Source organism: Gopherus flavomarginatus, chromosome 2, assembly GCF_025201925.1.
Source record: "Gopherus flavomarginatus isolate rGopFla2 chromosome 2, rGopFla2.mat.asm, whole genome shotgun sequence".
Classification (NCBI taxonomy): domain Eukaryota; kingdom Metazoa; phylum Chordata; order Testudines; family Testudinidae; genus Gopherus; species Gopherus flavomarginatus.
Genome location: NC_066618.1, coordinates 41,660,775 through 41,679,819, shown reverse-complemented (window position 1 = coordinate 41,679,819; position 19,045 = coordinate 41,660,775). Strand labels below are relative to the sequence as shown.

At 39.2% G+C, this 19,045-nt stretch overlaps 1 protein-coding gene across 1 annotated transcript in view; it reads left to right on the top strand.

Moving 5' to 3' along the window:
- Positions 1-19,045, top strand: part of LOC127044526 (macrophage mannose receptor 1-like) — a 58,262-nt gene that overhangs the window by 15,484 nt on the left and 23,733 nt on the right. The window contains exons 8-18 of the mRNA XM_050939494.1: positions 1,478-1,635; positions 3,339-3,452; positions 5,067-5,182; positions 5,744-5,892; positions 7,766-7,965; positions 9,589-9,719; positions 11,468-11,555; positions 13,738-13,882; positions 16,065-16,100; positions 16,220-16,383; positions 17,261-17,328. Of these exons, the coding sequence (XP_050795451.1) occupies positions 1,478-1,635; positions 3,339-3,452; positions 5,067-5,182; positions 5,744-5,892; positions 7,766-7,965; positions 9,589-9,719; positions 11,468-11,555; positions 13,738-13,882; positions 16,065-16,100; positions 16,220-16,383; positions 17,261-17,328 (1,369 nt within the window). The remainder of the gene's footprint in view (positions 1-1,477; positions 1,636-3,338; positions 3,453-5,066; positions 5,183-5,743; positions 5,893-7,765; positions 7,966-9,588; positions 9,720-11,467; positions 11,556-13,737; positions 13,883-16,064; positions 16,101-16,219; positions 16,384-17,260; positions 17,329-19,045) is intronic.

Here is a 19,045-nt window from a genome sequence, read left to right as displayed (position 1 = left end):
ATAAAGTACAGTTGTACAATATGGAACAATATATTTTTTTTTAAAAAAAGCTCAAAATTATAATTGAAATTTCCTTTCAAGGTGAACAAAACATTTAATCTGAACTGAAACAAAATTCTTTTGACTTTCTGATTTGCTGAAAAAATTTTTTTTACCTGAAATGATTTTTTCCTCAATTTTTCAGAATTACAAGTGAACTGAAAAATCTATTATTTACCTACCTATTATGAAAGTGTGGATTCTACTGTGAATAGGAATGTGAGATATTTATTTTTACCCATTTGTCTTGTTTGTTTGTCTTTGAAGAAATGTGGCATAAGGTGAGTAGGGTACATACATTTGGCTAAAAAGTTTTAAAGGTAGAGTAGGGTGAATAGCAGATTTTTTGATCATTGGCAATTCTGAAAATTCAGAAGAAAAAAATTAGTTTGGAATTGGACTGATTTTTTTTTAATTTTTTTTTAATTTTCAGAGAATCAACAAGTTTAAGAAAAATGATTTTGGACTGAATGAAACATTTCATTTCAGAAAAATGTTTCATTTCAATTTTAATCTATTTTTGAATTTCTAAAATTAAAGAGAATTTTTTTAAATGAAGTCTTTCAAATCAAAGTAAAACATTTTATTTTGAAAATGTCAAAAATAAATGAGTTGGGTTGTTTTTTTAATTTTTTGCCTTAAACGAGCAATTCAGTGAAATTTGACACAAATTCACAAAAAACATTGGTCACTAAATCTCCATTTTTTTCACCAACAAAAAGTATTGGCAAAAGAATGTCACGCAGCCCTGCTTAAAGTGTTTGTTAAAAGTATGAGTAACTTTTTATTTTCTTGGTAGGTGGGTACAGTGTGTGAGAACAGGAAGTATGATTTTTGAAGAGTTAGAGTAAAGTTTTGTTTGCATTATTTTATTCTAAATATACTGGCAATGTGTTTTGGACAAAGTCTAAAACGGGTTGGCATCTTTCAGAAGTGCTGTGCCTAATCTTCATTTATTTACTCTAATTTAAGGTTTTGTGTGCCAGTAATACATTTTAATGTTTTTAGAAGGTCTCTTTCTATAAGTCTATAATATATAACTAAACTATTGTTGTGTGTAAAGTAAATAAGGTTTTTAAAATATTTAAGAAGCTTCATTTAAAATTAAATTAAAATACAGAGCACCCCGGACTGGTGGCCAGGACCAAGGGCAATGTAAGTGCCACTGAAAATCAGTTTGCATGCCACCTTTGGCACACGTGCCATAGGTTGCCTACCCCTGGACTAGAACTATGCTATTGTAACAGATAAGACCCCCAGTTATTTGTCTAACTGTTGCTGTTAAGAGGCGCAACCAAGGTTTTTGATAAAGCAGCAAGAATTCACTTCTTTGTGCTACATCTTAAAATTCTTGAACACAACTTCCTCATTCCAAAATCAACGTGAAACTTTATCCTATAGATGGATTGTTATCACAATAACTATTTTTATGTTTTAGAGCCAACAGATGAGCTGTGGATTGGACTGAATGACTTTAAGGTTCAAATGTTTTTTGAATGGAGTGATGGGACTCCTGTGACATACACCAAATGGCATCGTGGAGAACCAACCAGAACAAACAACAGGCAAGAAGACTGTGTTGCTATGAAGGGCCAGGTAACATAATCCGATCAATATTAACACAGTTAACATTGAAGGTAGCTTCCCAATATACATCTGGTTTTGACCCCCACTTTCACCACCTAGCCAGGGCCAGACTAAAGAGTAGGTTCTACAGGCCCATGCTGAGGCCTAGAGTCACAGGATGAGATCAGAGTGAAGAAGAATCCACCACCTGGTACCTAAGTTGTTTCAATGGTTGGTTACAACTAACCATTCAATGGTTAGTAGGATGCTAAGAATTTGCATCTTATTTATAGTAAAAATATATTCTAGTGTCAGCTTCAGCCATTGTTATGCTTTTGCCTGCTAAATTAGAGAGATCTCTGCTACCAGAAATTGATTGTTACCTCTTAACCTTTTCTTGGATAAACTAAATACACTAAGGTTTGCTTTATTTTTGGTGGGGTGTGGTACCTTTCATTAGTTTGTGGTGAATTATGTAATTATTAGCTATGATTTATCATTCACAAGCAAATACTATTTAGAGCGGTGAAGGAAGTGGTTGCCTACTTGCTAAGTGGTACTTCATGTAAACAGCTCATTTCACTAGTGCTTTGAGATCTGCAGTGGTTGCCAAGGAGCCTATAGGTGGAATTTAAGGTACTGGTATGGTCGATAAAGACCTATTTGATTTGAGTCTTGCCCACTTGAAAAATTCTCTCTCTCTCTCTTCATGTTAAACAGAGATTCTTGTGACTTTTGGAGACATTCTAGCTAGTACACATTGTCTGTGATGAGTCCTTGACTGACTTCCTTCACTGCCCCTTTGGACTGACAAACCAGATTTGTTGTATTACAAAGCGCTCTCCAAGGCTTGCTTATTTACTGGGGGAGTAGGTGGCAAGTGGGGCAAGCATTTGGTAGAGACAAGTCAAGGGACTTTGTATGAATTAAAATTGAATTAGTTTAACATCTTTGCTGGTGGCTGTAATATTGTTAATATTTTGTAGCAACATTATCAAAGGCAATGTACTGTGCAAGTTATATTATGGTTGTAATTTAAAAATTGTACACGTGCTTCGATTCAAACTAGTGTAAATATTGAATTAGATTATTATTAACACAGTGCCCAGAAGCATAGTGGTGGACTAGGACCTCCATGTGCTAATGCTATACAGAAACAGAACAAAGATTGTTCCTGTCCCAAGGACCTTAGAAGCTAAATATAAGCGAGAACAGAAGGATACAAACAGACCAATGGGGGAGTATAAGGAAGGAAAAAATGGCACAATTAGCTAGTATGATAGGAAATGGTCTCAGCACATACCCAAAGCTGACTGACTAATAGTTGTTTCAGTACAGAAAGAGCTAAACATTGACTTTTAGTTTGAAATCACATTTATTTTAGCTTAAGTAGATGAACAACAAGAAAGAACAAAGAGAAAACCACCATGAGTGCACAATGCTTGCGTCTACTCTGTAGCAGACTTCAGTAGGGTAGATGTGCTGACAAAAGTGATCTGGACACGACCTTCATAGTACCTTTGCCTGCTCCCACAGTGACACTGTCACCACTAAATGCTCTGTGAAAGTAATGCGATTTATATTTCTAAATCAATTAATAGAAGCGCTTAAGAAAGAGAAAGAAATAGGATTTTCTCTTTCAAAGAACAGGACAGATAAAGGAAATGAGCAGTTTTCTAAAGACTCTGAATCTCTTTTCACTGACATTCCTTTCTTTCTAATGCCATATTCAGGATGGCTACTGGGCAGATCATCTTTGTGAAAAGAAAGTTGGTTACATCTGTAAAAGGAAACCATTGTCACAACTATCTCAGGAAATGGAAAGCACAGATGCAGGCTGCCAGAAAGTAAGTAGGCAGTGAGAGTAAATTTCAAAATCAATGGGAGCTTTGCTTGTGAACAACCCAAAATGAATTATATGGATATCCAGGAAGTTAAATTGTATTACTAGGTTTCACTCTCTTTCAGTTACTCTGTCTTTCATTATGCCATCTACAATAACCACTTTTAAAGGAGCCTAGTATTTTTGCTGTAAAGCGTTGGTAAATTATGCATATTGATTATTACTAATCTGAAAAAAATACTACTTCAGTTAAGACAAATCTGTTCTGAATTCATTTTTTATTTATATGTATGCTCCCATACTGATAGCTGGGGCCAGCCTTAGGGAAAATGGTGCCCTGGGCAAACTCATATTTTGGTGCCCTTTTCTTTGAGTTTGAGAACAGCAGTATGGGGTGGTGGGCATGTGGACCAGCTCCTGGCCCCAGGGCCCAGCTGAGCTACACAGGGAGGAGTTTCTGAGCCCAGCGGCTTTCCTAACCGTACACTCCCTGACCACCTAGCATGAGGAGAGCAGGTGCGCAGCCACCACCAGTGCCCATGGGAAGGGGGGACACAGCCAGTGTTGCCAACTCCACATAGCAGGAAGTCGCCAGACAAACCCTGAAAAGTCACTAGATGTCACTATTTAAGTACTCGAAAGGAGTAAAAAATGTCACTAAACAAAATTTCCAGAGAATTCCACAGAGAATTTTCTATAAGTATATAATATGTATGTGTCCAGGTGAATATAGTCACAAAATCATTCACAAGCAGCTCAATAGTGTTAATAAAATGCATTTCATGCTCTTCTTACTACATTCTATTGCACACCAAGTCAATGTCATTAGGTCTCAATTGAGCATGTCCTCAGAAGGAACTACATTCTAGGGCTTCTTGGGCTGAGATCGCTATAATCAGCAGGCCAGGAAGAGAAGTGTGTGGAGGCTAATTAAATTAAAAGACTAGCAAAGTATTTAATTAAAGCTGGGCACACTTTGGAGAGAGCAGCACATTAGCCAGGGCTTGTGTTTACCCAAATGTGTTCTTTCTTGCCACTCTGTAGTAGGTAGCAAACCCTGTGATGCAGGGAAAGTTGGCTAAGGAAGCAGGCAGTGCGGGGGAAGCAGGATAGAGAGGGCAAGGAGAACCACATGGGTGGGAGGTGGGATGGACTCTAGTGAATAAGTCAACTAACAGCAGAGCTGGCATCTATGTCCTTCAGGTCTGGCACAACTCTGGAGGCTGTGAAAATTTTGCAGTAGACCAAGCACAAATTGAGACTACTCCATTTTCAGCAGACTGTAATACAGAAATAGTACTGATGTCATTTTACTCATCATTAGGCAGACAGAGTTAGCCAAACATTCCTGTAGGTTTGCATGTGGTGTTCCTTCAGTTAAATTTACAAAACCACTATCCCTAGTGGAAATTCTGAGAGTAAGTGCTAAATAAGAATTTCCTGCCTCTGATGATGACATTCTTTTCTTTTTTTTCTCATTATGTCTTAGTTTGGCTTTAATAATGAATTCTTAATTAATATGTTATTAATACACTTCAAAATGGGTAGAGTTCATTCAATGTATAGTATATCACAATTCGTCAAGAACTAATGCAGATGCCTGATGGTCATGTTACAGGGCTGGAAAAGATATGGCACATACTGTTATTCTATTGGACAGATACCCAGGACATTTTCAGAAGCAAATAAAATCTGTGAAAGGAATAAGAGTTACCTAGCTTCAATTGAAAATAGGTACGGTAATGATTTTTTCTTTTACTTTTACATTTGTGCTAATGAGGGAAATAACTTAGAGCCTCCTAAGTTCTAAAACAGCCTAGAACTTGTTTATCAAATCTAATGTTGTATCAAAATGGTCTAATCTGCAAATAAAAAATCAAGGTGGAATGTTAAAGTTACCTGCTCCTGTGAATTTTTTATTTTAACAAAATTTCCTTCCAGGGGAATAAGTCATTTTTGTTTTGGAAAAGTGCTTTTCTACATTATAAAACCACTATCTCATGCCATAGCTGCATCCCTAATTTTAGTACCAAATGGTCAGTAGAATGCCCCAAAACTGAGACAAAAGAAAACAAACAAAAATCTGACTCCCTCTTTCCCATCCTGTCCCTCAGGCCTTCATGGTTTAGTGAACAGCAGAAAAGAAGAACTCAATTGTTATACATTATGAATATTCCAAAGTTAATATGCTGCCTGAATTATGTTAGTAATTACATCTTGTTTAGTTTTAAAATAAATACTATGAAAACAAAACTGAATTTATCTTTGGTTTGACACTTCTTATCCTTTTTATAGGTATGAACAAGCCTACCTGATTAGTTTGGTTGGGCTGAAGCCTGAAAAATATTTCTGGATAGGTCTTTCAGATGTAGAGGAAGAAGGGACTTTCAAGTGGATCAATGGTGAAGCAGTTCTGTTTACTCACTGGAATTCAGCAATGCCCGGTATGCACTGCAGTGCTGTGTGATATATACTGTCTGTACTTTAAATATGGTCTAAAATAGTGGTTCTCAAACTAGAGCCGCTGCTTGTTCAGGGGAAGCCACTGGCGGGCCGAGCCGATTTGTTTACTTTCCGCTTCCGCAGGTATGGCCGATTGCAGCTCCCACTGGCTTCAATTCACCACTCCAGGCCAATGGGGACTGCAGGAAATGGCACGGGTCAAGGGACATGCTGGCTGCCCTTCCTGCAGCCCCCATTGGCCTCGAGCGGTGAACCGCAGCCAGTGGGAGCAGCAATCGGCCGAACCTGCGGACGCGGAAGGTAAACAGACCAGCCTGGCTGGCCAGGGGCTTTCCCTGAACAACCAGCGGCCCAAGTTTGAGAACCACTGGTCTAAAAGACTGAATGTTGAATCTCCAGTGAGATTCCATTCTCTATCCCCTTAATAGATTTTACAGTTCTTGGTAGTTCTCAATACATCTTTATTGATTGGTTTCATTGTCAGAAGATTTGGTATTTCTATTCTCAGAGGAATGCTATGACTTCTGATGTGCCAACTCCATAAGGTTAAACTGCTGGCTAGTCTTCACAGGAAAATCAGATGAACTCACAACACCTTAAATGGGGAAGGGGAAAGTGGCAGCACGTCAGCAGTGTTTGGTTTGCTGGGGAAAAAGGTATACCACTTTAAGAGACAGAGAAACATGGATGCTAGTGCAGCCACAGAGCGGGTCAGTGTGGGGGTGCTGACTCATCCCCCCAAGGTGACCTGACTGGAAGGGAGCAGAGAGTATATAGGATAAATGGGCAGGAAAAGCCCTCTGAAACCCAGACTAAATGAGTACTCCCAGACACTTATTAATAACGTTGTGGCCTAATTAAACCACATCCAGAGTCGCCTGTTCTTCTTCCCATATGGCCTGACAATCAGAATCCTTGTTGTTATAGGCCAGGATCAAAGACCAATTCCTAGAGCCTTATGTCTTGAGTTGGTCTCACATTCATCCCCCTAACTTGGGTGATACTTAGCACTGGATAGAAGTGGCCCAAATAGAGAAATAGTAGCGATGGTGCTATGTTAGAAATTAAACAATTGCATAATTAGAGATTATCATACGTTGTATGTTGCATTTGTATTGCTAGCCTGAATATATGGAAACTTCCTTGCAAACAGAGGTCTGGAATAGTTTGTTGGGACCTGATCCAAAGAGAAACACTCACATTAGCTTCAATAGGTAGTGGATTGAGCCTTTTATCAGCAAGTTGTTTACATCATTTTGATAGAGACGTATTTTTTAGGTGATTTAATGCTCTTTACTCTATATGGGAATAACGTTCTACATACCATTTTCAGTACTTCTCGTGGTCAAAGTGGTGAAGGTTCCAGTTTAAATTCTGTAGGGGTTTCCTTTTTGTTAAAAGTGCTAATGGGACTTAGCATATCACATGTGCTGCTGGTGTGTGTGTGTGTGTGTGTGTATATATACACTGAGGACCTGATTTTTGGTGACACTAAAGCCACTTTACACAGCCAGAGCAGAGCCCTTGTATTTACACTCACATTAATGCCCTTTACATGGCTTCAATAGTAAACGAGCCTGAGTATAAATGGGAAATCATATCCTGAATGCCTTTGCAGTAACATCTCCATCTTTTACCTCATAAAATGTATTATTAAGTTAACTAGAAGTTTCATTTCTTTCGAGCTACTCAGGGCAGGGACTCTGTCTTCAGTGTTTGGAAGGCACCTAGACCATTGTCTACCATGTAAATATTAAAATACTATTAAAAAGTATTGCTGTAAATATATAAATAACAATCAATTGCTATGTTATATTATTGTCAACTAATTTGTGCTACTTTTTTCTCATTAAGGAAGAAAGCCAGGCTGTGTTGCTATGAGAACTGGAACTGCAGCTGGATTATGGGATGTTCTTAACTGTGAGAGGGTGGAAACCTTTCTCTGTAAACAATGGGCTGAGGGAGCAACACCACCTACTCTTTCTCCAACAACTCCTTCTCCCATATGCCCCCAAGGATGGGAACCAAGCGCTTATAGCAGTTCATGCTTCAAAGTAAGTTCTAAACTAGTCAATAGAGGGTGAGAGGCTTCATTCCTGATTTTAAGGAAAGGAGGGGACTCAGTTCTCTCTGCCTTATCTGAGACTAGACCAAGCACCCCTCAGATAACTGAACTCAATCCTAAAGATCCAGCTCAATTCTACACCCATCCAGGAATGGAAGAAGATCAGCTGTCCAGTAATATCCTCTGACTTGGGGATGGGCAAGGAAGGCACTCCTTTTATGTGAGGTGTTGAGACTAGTGTTGGTGAATATTGTTGTGAATATGAATATTGGAGAGGGGAAAAGAAAGGAGGGAGAGTCTGACAAGGAAGGTGATTGAAGGAAGGAAAATGGTTAAAGAACACAACCCAGAACAAGAGAAGAAAAGAAAGAAGGGGAATAGAGTAAAAAGAAGAAAAAGATAGGAAGATTATACACTAGTGGAAAATAAACTTGAGTAGAAAATTGGTGTGGGGGGGAAGGAGGAACAAAATATATCAAGATATTCGGTCTATGAAAAGAAATAACAAGTTAAGGCAACTACAGGAAAAGAGAGAACAACAAACACAGAGCAGATCTAATATTTCTAAAAAAATACTTAATGTAAAGGGAAAGGCTAAAATGCTTGATTTAAATAATACAAACAACAAAGCTTTGGCATCAGTGGGATTATTTAGTGAGTCAAGCTCACCGTTGTGAGTAAGGGTTTCCATATTTGCACTCAGGACAGGATGGGCTATAAGGATAGATAGTATGGGAACATAAATATTAAGTTCACCCAAGGCAGGAGAGAGTCTCAGGCTTGGCCCATGATAAGAACGGGACGTTGCCCATATTCTTTAGGCTAACATCTATCAGGGATGCTGGTGGGTTAATTTAAATTAATATTTATGAGGAGCTTTGAGCGCCTCAAATGAAAAGTTGTAGATGGGAGATGTCCAAAGACATATGAAAAAAAGTATATTTTAGAAGATATTTGAAATGACCTAAGAAAGAAGTGCAGGACTGGGTGCAAAGTGTGTCCAACATGCTTTGGGATTCTACAGAACAAAGAATAAATGTAAAATGTTAATAGTTTTTGTTTTAGGAGACCCTTGTTTTAGTTTTAGTTTTGTAATTTTTTTGTTTTTTGTTTTTTTAAACAAACCCAACCAAAGGTAATTTTGATTCTGGTCCTATTATTCCCTTATTGGTCAGGTCAGCCCTGTGCTCACCCATTGCTCAAACCTCTTCTTGTGAGGCCTCAGCCACTCTAGTCAGCATACCCAGATGCTCCTCACTCCACTTTTTCTCATCCCCGACAATTCTCCCTCCCACTCATGTCACGGGGTATCCTTGGCACTTCCACAGCTCCTATGAGTTGTAAACTGACTTCTTTCCTGCTCTGCTATTCTAGCAGCTACAAATCCTCCCTAATATTCCTCACTTCTGTGAGTGAGTGACAGATTTCCATGCAAAGTGAAACAGTTAAATTTACAAATAGAGCACTCTGTAACCTGTTACCTCAACATGACATACTCTGACTTGTCTAGCTGTACAAAATCCCATTTTTAGGAAATGTTTTAGGAGATGTTTCTTGATTTTATAATGTAATGTAGTATACAATATTGTATTATAAACTATATTCTCTTTAGTGTTTTTGTAAGAATACACAACAACAAAAGAAAACATGGTTTGAAGCTCGAGATTTTTGCAGAGAAATAGGAGGAGATCTGGCTACCATCCAGAGTAAGGAAGAAAATCGTATAATAAAAACTGCAATAAAGTATGTATCATATTTTATTCTAATTAATGATATGTCAAATAATAATAATTAGAAATACTCTTTTATCCTTTGTGAAATAGTTAGTCTGTAAAAGCAGAAAAATCCTGTGTGTTGGTCAACACTCTCAAATTATTAATTTTCTTAGTGGTCACATTTAAAAACAATAGCTTGGAGCTTCATAAATATGTGTCATGATATATGGAATATGGTTTGGGAGAATATAAATTGGGCCAGAGTTCATTTGTGCAAAACCAGCTATATTTACAAAAATAAGAATAGAAAATAGGGCCAACTTTTGTGACTCATCTTTAACTAAGCACTGATTGAAACATATAAAAAAAAAAAGAAAGAAAAGGCAGCCCTGAATTGACAGACATTTTTTTTTCTTAAAAGAAGACACAACACAGAAGAAACAAAGCTTAAGATCAACGTTAATAGTTTTAGTTTTAATTCATCAGTCTCTTCCATGGAATCAGTAGGTGGTAATTCCTCCTCTGGGGCCTCTCCTTTACTATGTCACAGTTACCTGGTTAACGACATCTCTGACCTCTTTGTCGCCTCCTGGAGAGCACTCCTATTTAGGTCTCAGGCCTCTAGCCATCACCTTTGTCAGGGTGGAATCTCATAATCCTCTTGCTCCAGACCAGGTCCTTAGGCTGCAGTCTCCTATAATGAACTGTGACCAACTCAGCAGGTCTGAGTTTAGTTCAGCCCCTGCAGTTCTGTTCTTTCATGGAACAATGGCAGAGTCATCTAGTAAACCATCCAGCTTTCAATAAAGCAAAATATTATTTATTCAGACAAAAATATTACAGATAATACACATCTTAAAAATAATAAACTGCTTCTACACATGCCTCTCTTCTCACATAGAGGCTCTGGTAAGTTTGAATTACTTCAGGTCCTTTCTGTGCAGCCTGTCTTTTTTGGTTACAGTCTCCAGTCTGTCCATTCTTGGCTAGAGTGTGAGTCACTGTATCCTCTGGTCAAGCTGTTATTTTACATGATTTTAAGTCCTTTGTTATCTCACACTTCTTGAACTAGATAAAACCAGTTTATGCTATTCCCAGAGGGACTAGCAAATACTTGTTACCTGCATTTTATCCCCATTGTCTTAAATTCCTTCAATAAACATCCCTAATCTTACCTATTGAGCCAGGAATAAAGTCGGTAGTCTGCCCGTAAAGCTATTGATAACATTTATGAAGTTAATACAACAGTCTTTGAATACGCCATGATTCCAGGGCATTGCATTGGTCATACACCTCTACCTCAATATAATGCTGTCCTCGGGAGCCAAAAAATCTTGCCGCGTTATAGGTGAAACCGTGTTATATCGAATTTGCTTTGATCCACCGGAGTGTGCAGCCCCATCCCCTCAGACCACTGCTTTACCGCATTATATTCAAATTAGTGTTATATCGGGTTTCGTTATTTTGAGGTAAAGGTGTATCATATACCAGTAAGTTTGATCTGATGATACTGGCAGCGGCAAATAATTTGAATTTTCAATTGAAAACGGCAAAATGTCAGTTGATCTCTCAGATCCATAATGAGGTATTTCTACAGAGAACTTGTTGAAGTACTGTAGGATCCTGATCTGAAGCTCACTGAAGTCAGCGGGATTCCTTCTGTAACTTAATTGGGCTTAGAATCGGGACCCATGTTCTAAAACATAATAGTTTTTGTTTAAATAAACTACACTTATACCTATTTATATACTGTTCTCTTCATGTAATATATACTAGAAAAGGTGGATCCTTATTTAGTACTTATTGGACTGGTATATTTTCCTTGAATCCTGATGAAGGATTTGCATGGAGTGATGGCTCTCCGGTGAGTAATTTAATTTTTAACAACGTTTCTGAGTTCAGGATGTCTTTTTTTCTCTGTTCTTATCTCAGCCTATTCCTGTCCTCCTCCTCCTCCTCTCATAGGCCAACACTTACACACTTCACTTTACTACTCTGAGTATCTCATTGAAACCAATGGCACATTTGAACATTGTTCATTTTGAAATCCATGGGCTACTCATGGTTGTAAAGTTAAGCATGCATGTGTTTTCAGGATTGGGGCCCCAGGCCACCCGCCTCAGCTCCCAGTTTTCCTGAAGAAATGCTTCTGTTACTAATCATGACTCCAACTACAGACTTCAGTTAGTCAGTTGCCTTGTTCATGTCAAAGCATATAGAGCATATTATCCTTTCTAAGGGAAACCAAAGATCTCCTGTCATTGCTTCTGAAAGCCAAAGCATGTACTAGATGTTTCCAATCCCACTAGCAATAGCCTTGAATCCTGGGAACAGTAGATGTCTAATACTTATATGCTTGCTTGTTGTTGTGACCAACATCATGTTATCTGACATTTATTACAAAATTTGCAGTCATCCCCCTCTCCCATCACTGCCTTCCCAGGATATTACAGATATTACTACTGGTTACAGACCCAAACCAAGAAAAAAATAAGTGGATCATGTCCTAAAAGACAGGATTCGTTTGCCTGCAAAAGGGCTCAAATTCCGGAGCTGTGAGCCCTTCACTAATAGCACCCTTCCACTAACCCCCATAGAGAAAGGCAGCAAGAGAACTGCAGTGAAATGCGGGTGTTACAGTGGGGCAGACTGAGGAGTGAGGTCTCTGAGATAGCCATGTCCAAAAGGATTCAGGGCTTTATAAAGAGTTACATACAAGAAAAGGTGTTAAAATGAAATGATTTAGGTTGCAAGGTCAAGCATTTGAAAGTAAGGAAACGCCAGATTCACAGGTTTCAGAGTAGCAGCCATGTTAGTCTGTATCTGCAAAAAGAACAGGAGTACTTGTGGCACCCTAGAGACCACAGTTGCCCACACAACCATAAGTCTTCACCTTTGTGCCCCTTTCCATCCTATGCCCTGAGTGAGAAAGGGTTCCTGTGGAAAACATGAATATTTAATCATTCCTCATTTTCCAATGCTTGTACCTTTCTTTTAAGATTCTTTGAGTGTGTTTAATTTCCAAAGGAAAAAAACAATTCTATTATGTGCAACTCTAACAACCTTGCCGCATTATGCATCAGCTGATTATATATCATCAGCAGGGACTGAACCCTGAACCTTCAGCATTGTACCACAATGCTCAATCCCAACAAAGGAAGGTGTGAGTCAGGGTGAATGCTTCTGAGATTGTTAACTTCAAGTGACAATTGCCTGAGCAGGGGCCTAGTCCCTGCTTGTTTTGGAGATGCAGGTAACTTGTCCTCACAAAGGGAGATTTTAACAATTCCCATCACTTATGGATCTGGGCAGACACTCTGCTGCTACTCTTGGAGGCAAAACACAGAAAGTGCAAACCAAGGGGAGGGCAGGTAAACATGGCTTTAAGCCCTCTCTGTGCCCCCCAGATGCAGGTGTGGGGTGCTCTAATTTACAGCAGCCTTACCTGGCTGCCTACAGGCTGTTCTGCAGCTTGTAGAATCCCAGTATCAGTGCTGTGAAGAGTTCTCTTCCATCCCCAGATTGCTCCTTGTGCTGGGGTTTGCAAGGGAGGCAGCATTGGGCTGCCGGTACAGCAATGTATAAGGACAGAAGCAGGGGAAGACTCTGTACCATTGTCTGTTTAATAGCCATGAGGGAGACAGCTCTATCTTGCAGGTAGTCAAGTGAAGTTTATCCAGCACATACAGAAACACCAGAAGTGAGGCTAGATGAAACTCGCAGCCAGAGAAGCAAGTGCACTTGTCTGTCCCTACCCTGACATTGTGTCCTCAGACAGGAGTGAAAGCTCGTCACAGCAAGAAATGCTTCATCTTACTCCCACTGAAGATAGTCTCAATCCACCAGTGGCTCACTATGCTATGCCTGAAACTATGCTCATCCTCACAAGTGTTGAGCACATTGTTTCCACTACACTCCTGCTTTCTCAGTCCCATTGAATAAGGGACTAAATCTGTAAAACAAGCCCAGATCACTCTTGCATGATAATGCAGAAAACAAACACTGTCCCTCTTTAAGGCAAAAATAGAAGCTGTTTTCTACAATAGGTAAGATACACAGACTGGGGAGAAAGATCAAGAAATCGGGAAGGAGACAAAGATTGTGGAGTGATCAGAGGATACAGTTTTGCCTTATATTGGGAGCATGCATCTTGCGAAATGCTGCATGACTGGATTTGTCAGATAAAAAAAGGTAGGATTGCTTCCCCTATAAATAAGAAAACTAAACAGATTTTTTTTAAAAAAAAAAGTCCCTTTGGTGGACTAATTACAAATTAAAGAGGTGAGATTTTGAAAACTATACTTTACTTAAGGTTACATGCAAAAAGAAAGCTAAGTAGCACAACATATATAAAGCCAGATTTTCAGAGTTAGGAATATGCTGTGGAACATGCATATGTACATGTGCTTAAATAAGGCATATAAATAACTGGTAAGTTTGTATATGTCCTATAGAGAGCAAATTCAATGTGTAGTTGGTTAATGTTCTTTATAGGTTCATACCATAAAAGTTAACACTGTTAATAATTATGGTGTGTTCTGTGAAACATTTGTTTTTATACTTGTATAAGTCTCCCTAACAAAGGACAGATTTCAGAAATAACCATAGATTAGTATCCTCTTTCCTCTATGTGTGAATATTTGTACTGAATGGCACTGGAAGCAACTGAAAACAATTGTGGATTAGATCAGAGAGTTCAGACTAATCTATTCAGATGAGATAATATCTCTGGAACCTTATGTGCTTTTCTAACTGAAATCAAGCTTGTTTCTTTTGTTTGGTAACACAACTGTGTCTAGTAACATTGATGAAAATATCTGGAAATACTTTGTAGTAGTTTTTAATTTTTAATTATTTTTTCTGGTACAATATATAAATAATTATGACTTGTTTACTTATAGACATTACCTGAAAAATCCACACTTATACATTTTTGAAATGCAATATTTGAGTAGTGTTTTACAAAAGGGTGTGAGGGGAGGAAAATAAATTGGCTTCATTAATTTAAATGCAGAAGGCCAAATTCTCCTCTCAGTTGTATAAAGACAACCTCTTTTGGTGGAAAGGTGTTACTCTAATGTAACCAAAGTTGGTTTGTTTTTTTTTTGGGGGGGGGGGGGGGTTAAGCTTCACATAGTTAAATTGTTATCAAACTAGAACTTTTCAAAAATTTTAATGCAAAAGTTGAAGCCATGCAAAATTAGCCAGATTTCAGTTCACACTCAGATCAGAGCAGCAGGTTTGTGTTTGATTTTCCAGGCTTCATAATCTTTTTGCCAATGTTTGATGTGAAGATTTCTTCTCCATCGGCAACGTGCTGAATCTTTAGAAGTCGTCTCATTGGGTCATTTTAGATAAGTCTGGCCAGAAAGCTGTTTAGCTGAGGAGACTAGGGAGTGGGCCAGTCTGCCAGGTGGATGCTTGGACAGCTTAGGGAACCAGAGAGCCACCTGTTTGCCAGACAGGTAAAGCAGCCCAAGGAGCTGGGTAGTTGGGAAACAAGGAAGCCTCAGAGGTCAAGGAGCCAGGTGGCCAGGAGAATCAGGGACCCCTCATGTCCACCAAGTGGGCAGCCCTGGGAGCTAGCCAGCTGGGGAATAGGGCATCCAGGGACCGGCTAGCTGGGGGTTCCAGGCAGACTGGGGAGCCCAGCAAGCATTCAGCCCAGGATCCAGCAAACCAAGCAGCCAGCCATCCAGGAAAGCTGCCTACGTACTGGGCAGGGAGCCTGGGAGCCACACAGCCCAGTAGCCTGCTAGCAGAGGGAGCCCAGCAAGCCAGGCAGCTTTGGGAGCTAGCTGGGTTGGCAGGAAATCCAGTAGCCTTGCCTGGTTTCCACCTAAAGTAACTGTTGGTGGAACAAACACATTCCCATAGGAATCAGCATTATTGCTATCACTGCTGGATGGGCACATGACAGTAAATGCTCTTAACTCCCTTCCATTCTTGAGTAAGAAATCAAGTGCTCCTCAGAAAAGCAATGGCCAAAAGCCATGGGTATCTTGTTCCATCAGAACTGATCAATCAAAATAAATGGCTGATGATCCATACGTTCACACTTCCTCTCATCTTAACAACATTCAGGCACTTTGACACTGGAGTAAATTTAATGAAAAACTTATCTAGATTGTGGTGAATGGGTTGCTCTGGGTGTTAGATCCATTTTCTGCTGCAGCTGATAGAATTTAAACATAACTATTGAATGTACCTACCATGATATTTTTCTGATTGAAAAACATTAACATTGTGACAGTGTCTAAAACATCTTAATTAACACTGCATTTCTTTGCATTAAATCACTGTGTAAAATAAATTTTTCTTGAAAGATATGTATGACATACATTACACATTCAGATTTTCTCTTGTTCTGCAGGAGTATCATTAAAATCAGAACCAATTAGCAAGTATGGTAAGCTTTTTTTTTTCTTTTTTTTTAGGGGGGATATTAACTCTTAGTAAAACTTCTAATGTAGAATAAATGTTTTGTGGTATAGATGTAGATTTATGGATACATTATTTACTTTCCAGAATATCAAACCACTAAAGATGGATGGATTATATATGAAGACAAACAGTATTTTTTCAGCAGAAATGAGGTGCCAATGGAAAAAGCCCGAGAGTTCTGCCAAAAGAATTTTGCAGATCTTGCTGTAATTGAGAGTGAAAGTGAAAGAAAGTTTCTATGGAAAACTGTAAGAAAAAACTTTTATTTCAGAAATAAATAATGTGGCATACTGGGAAATAGATACTTTTGATATTATGTTTCTGAACTTTTGGAAAACACAAATTGAGACATTGTATTGAGAGGAATGGAGCCGTGATTTTTGTGTGTGTGTGGTTGTTTGTTTTGATGAAATTTGCCTGCTGTTGAATTTATGAAACATCCTCCAAAATATACCTAGTTACTTGTGAAATTGTTCACATTTGAGAAAAATGTCAACCAGGTGTGTTTGCTTGTCTATCAAGGGCCCCTTGAGCCAGTCTCACCTACTGGTAGAAGCATAAGGCTGTGGATTCCTGGAGCTCCTGAGTTCTTTGTATGTGACTAGCCTTAGTAGTAATTTACACTAATATGATACTGGATAAACATAATTTCTGTCTCAAAACACCCTGAGTAAATGGATAAATATCACTGTTCCTGTTTTAGAGATGTGGAAGTTGAGGATTGGAAGTTGTTACACAATTATGCAGTATTTAGGGACCTAATTAAAAGTGATGCTGACCGTCTGCAGTTCCTAATGAGCTCAGACTTCAGTATTAGTTGTGGGTGCCCAAGACCTCTGAAAAGCAGACCACTTTTACTGAGATACCTAACTATAGATTTTTAGGCTTTGATTCAGGAAAATATTTAAGCATGTGATTAAATCCACCTCTATTTATAACAGCATTTAAGTACATGCTTACCTTTAAGTTCCTGATTAAATCCCATTGATTTCAATTATTGTCTTCTCTTCAGACTGTACAGTACCCACTTAATCAATTGAAAGAGAATGGCTGCTTGTTTTGCCTGAGACTTCTTTGTAACATATAAAGGAATTATTTAATTAAAATGGCATCTTTTTATTTTAGGGTATCTCTCCCCATGAGACCAGATCATATTTCATTGGTTTAACAGTGAGTCTTGATAAAAAGTTTAGGTAAGTAAATATGAACATCTAGGCTTCTAACATGTAGCAAAAAAAAATGTATTTAGGTCATCAAAAGTGAAGAGTCTATAAATGATACCATTTTCAAGAGCTGATGATGACTCTTAGTTACAGTTGTGGACTAATCTTAGCAGAAGAGTGGCCATAAGTGGCTGAATAAGTGGAAAGTGCTATGGTAATCAGTTCCTTTCTGACTATATCTCCCTTAGAATAGCTATCATCTCTCCAGCTGTTCAGAATCCTGTATATCACTGATAGACCCTGGTCATTGGCAGGCAGGATCAAACCTGGGACCTCTGAAGCTTAGGGCTTGTCTACACTACCGCGCAGGATCCATCAAAGATACACAACTTCAGCTACATGAATAGCGTAGCTGAAGTCAATGTACTTAGATCTACGTACCGCGGTGTCTTCACTGCGGTAAGTCAACAGCTGATGCTCTCCCATAGACTCTGCTTATGCTCCTCATTCTGGTGGAGTACCAGAGTTGATGGGAGAGTGCTCAGCGGTCGATTTATCGCGTCTATACTAGGTTCCCTATTAGACACGATAAATCAATCCCCGCTGGATCAATCACTGCCTGCTGATCTGACAGGCAGTGTAGACAAGCCCTTAGTGTATGAGCCTCTACTGCATGAGCTCAAATCCACAGATCTCTTAGCTAAGGCTGTAGCAGACTCATCAATCTCTCAGGGCTGCCCAGAGGGGGGGGCTAGTGGGGCAATTTGCCCCAGGCTCCGGGCCCTGCAGGGGCCCCCATGAGAGTTTTTCGGGGCCCCTGGAGCTGGGTCCTTCACTCGCTCCTAGGACCCTGGAAAACTCTTGCAGGGCTCAGGCCCTCGGAGCTTCTTCCGCTTTGGGTCTGTGGCGGCAAGGGGTCCTTCCACATCCTCCCTAGGCAATTTATTCCAATGCTTAACCACCCTTACAGTTAGGAAATTTTTCCTAATGTCTAACCTAAACCGCCGTTGCTGCAATTTAAGCCTGTTGCTTCTTGTCCTATCCTCAGAGGTTAAGAACAGTTTTTCTCCTTCCTCCTTGTAACAACCTTTTATGTACTTGAAAACTGTTATCATGTCCCCTCTCAGCCTTATCTTCTCCACACTAAACAAATTCAATATTTTCAATCTTCCCTCATAGGTCATGTTTTCTAGATCTTTAATAATTTTTTGTTCGTCTTCTCTGGACTTTCTCCAATTTGTCCACATCTTTCCTGAATGTGGCACCCAGAACTGGACACAATACTCCCATTGAGGCCTAATCAGCACAGAGTAGAACGGAAGAATGAATTCTGTGTCTTGCTTACAATACTCCTGCTAATACATCCCAGAATGATGTTTGGTGTTTTTTGCAAGTGTTGCACTGTTGACTCATATTTAGCTTGTGGTCCACTATGACCCCCAAATCCCTTTCCTCAGTGCTCCTTCCTAGGCAGTCATTTCCCATTTTGTATGTGTGCAACTGATTGTTCCTTTCTAGGTGCAGTACTTTGCATTTGTCCTCATTGAATTTCATCTTATTTACTTCAGACCATTTCTCCAGTTTGACCAGATCCTTTCAAATTTTAATTCTATCCTCCAAAGCATTCACAACCCCTCCCAGCTTGGTATCATCTGCAAACTAAAAGTGTACTCTCTCTGCCATTTTCTAAATCATTGATGACGATATTGAACAGAATCGGACCCAGAACCGATCCCTGCAGGACCCC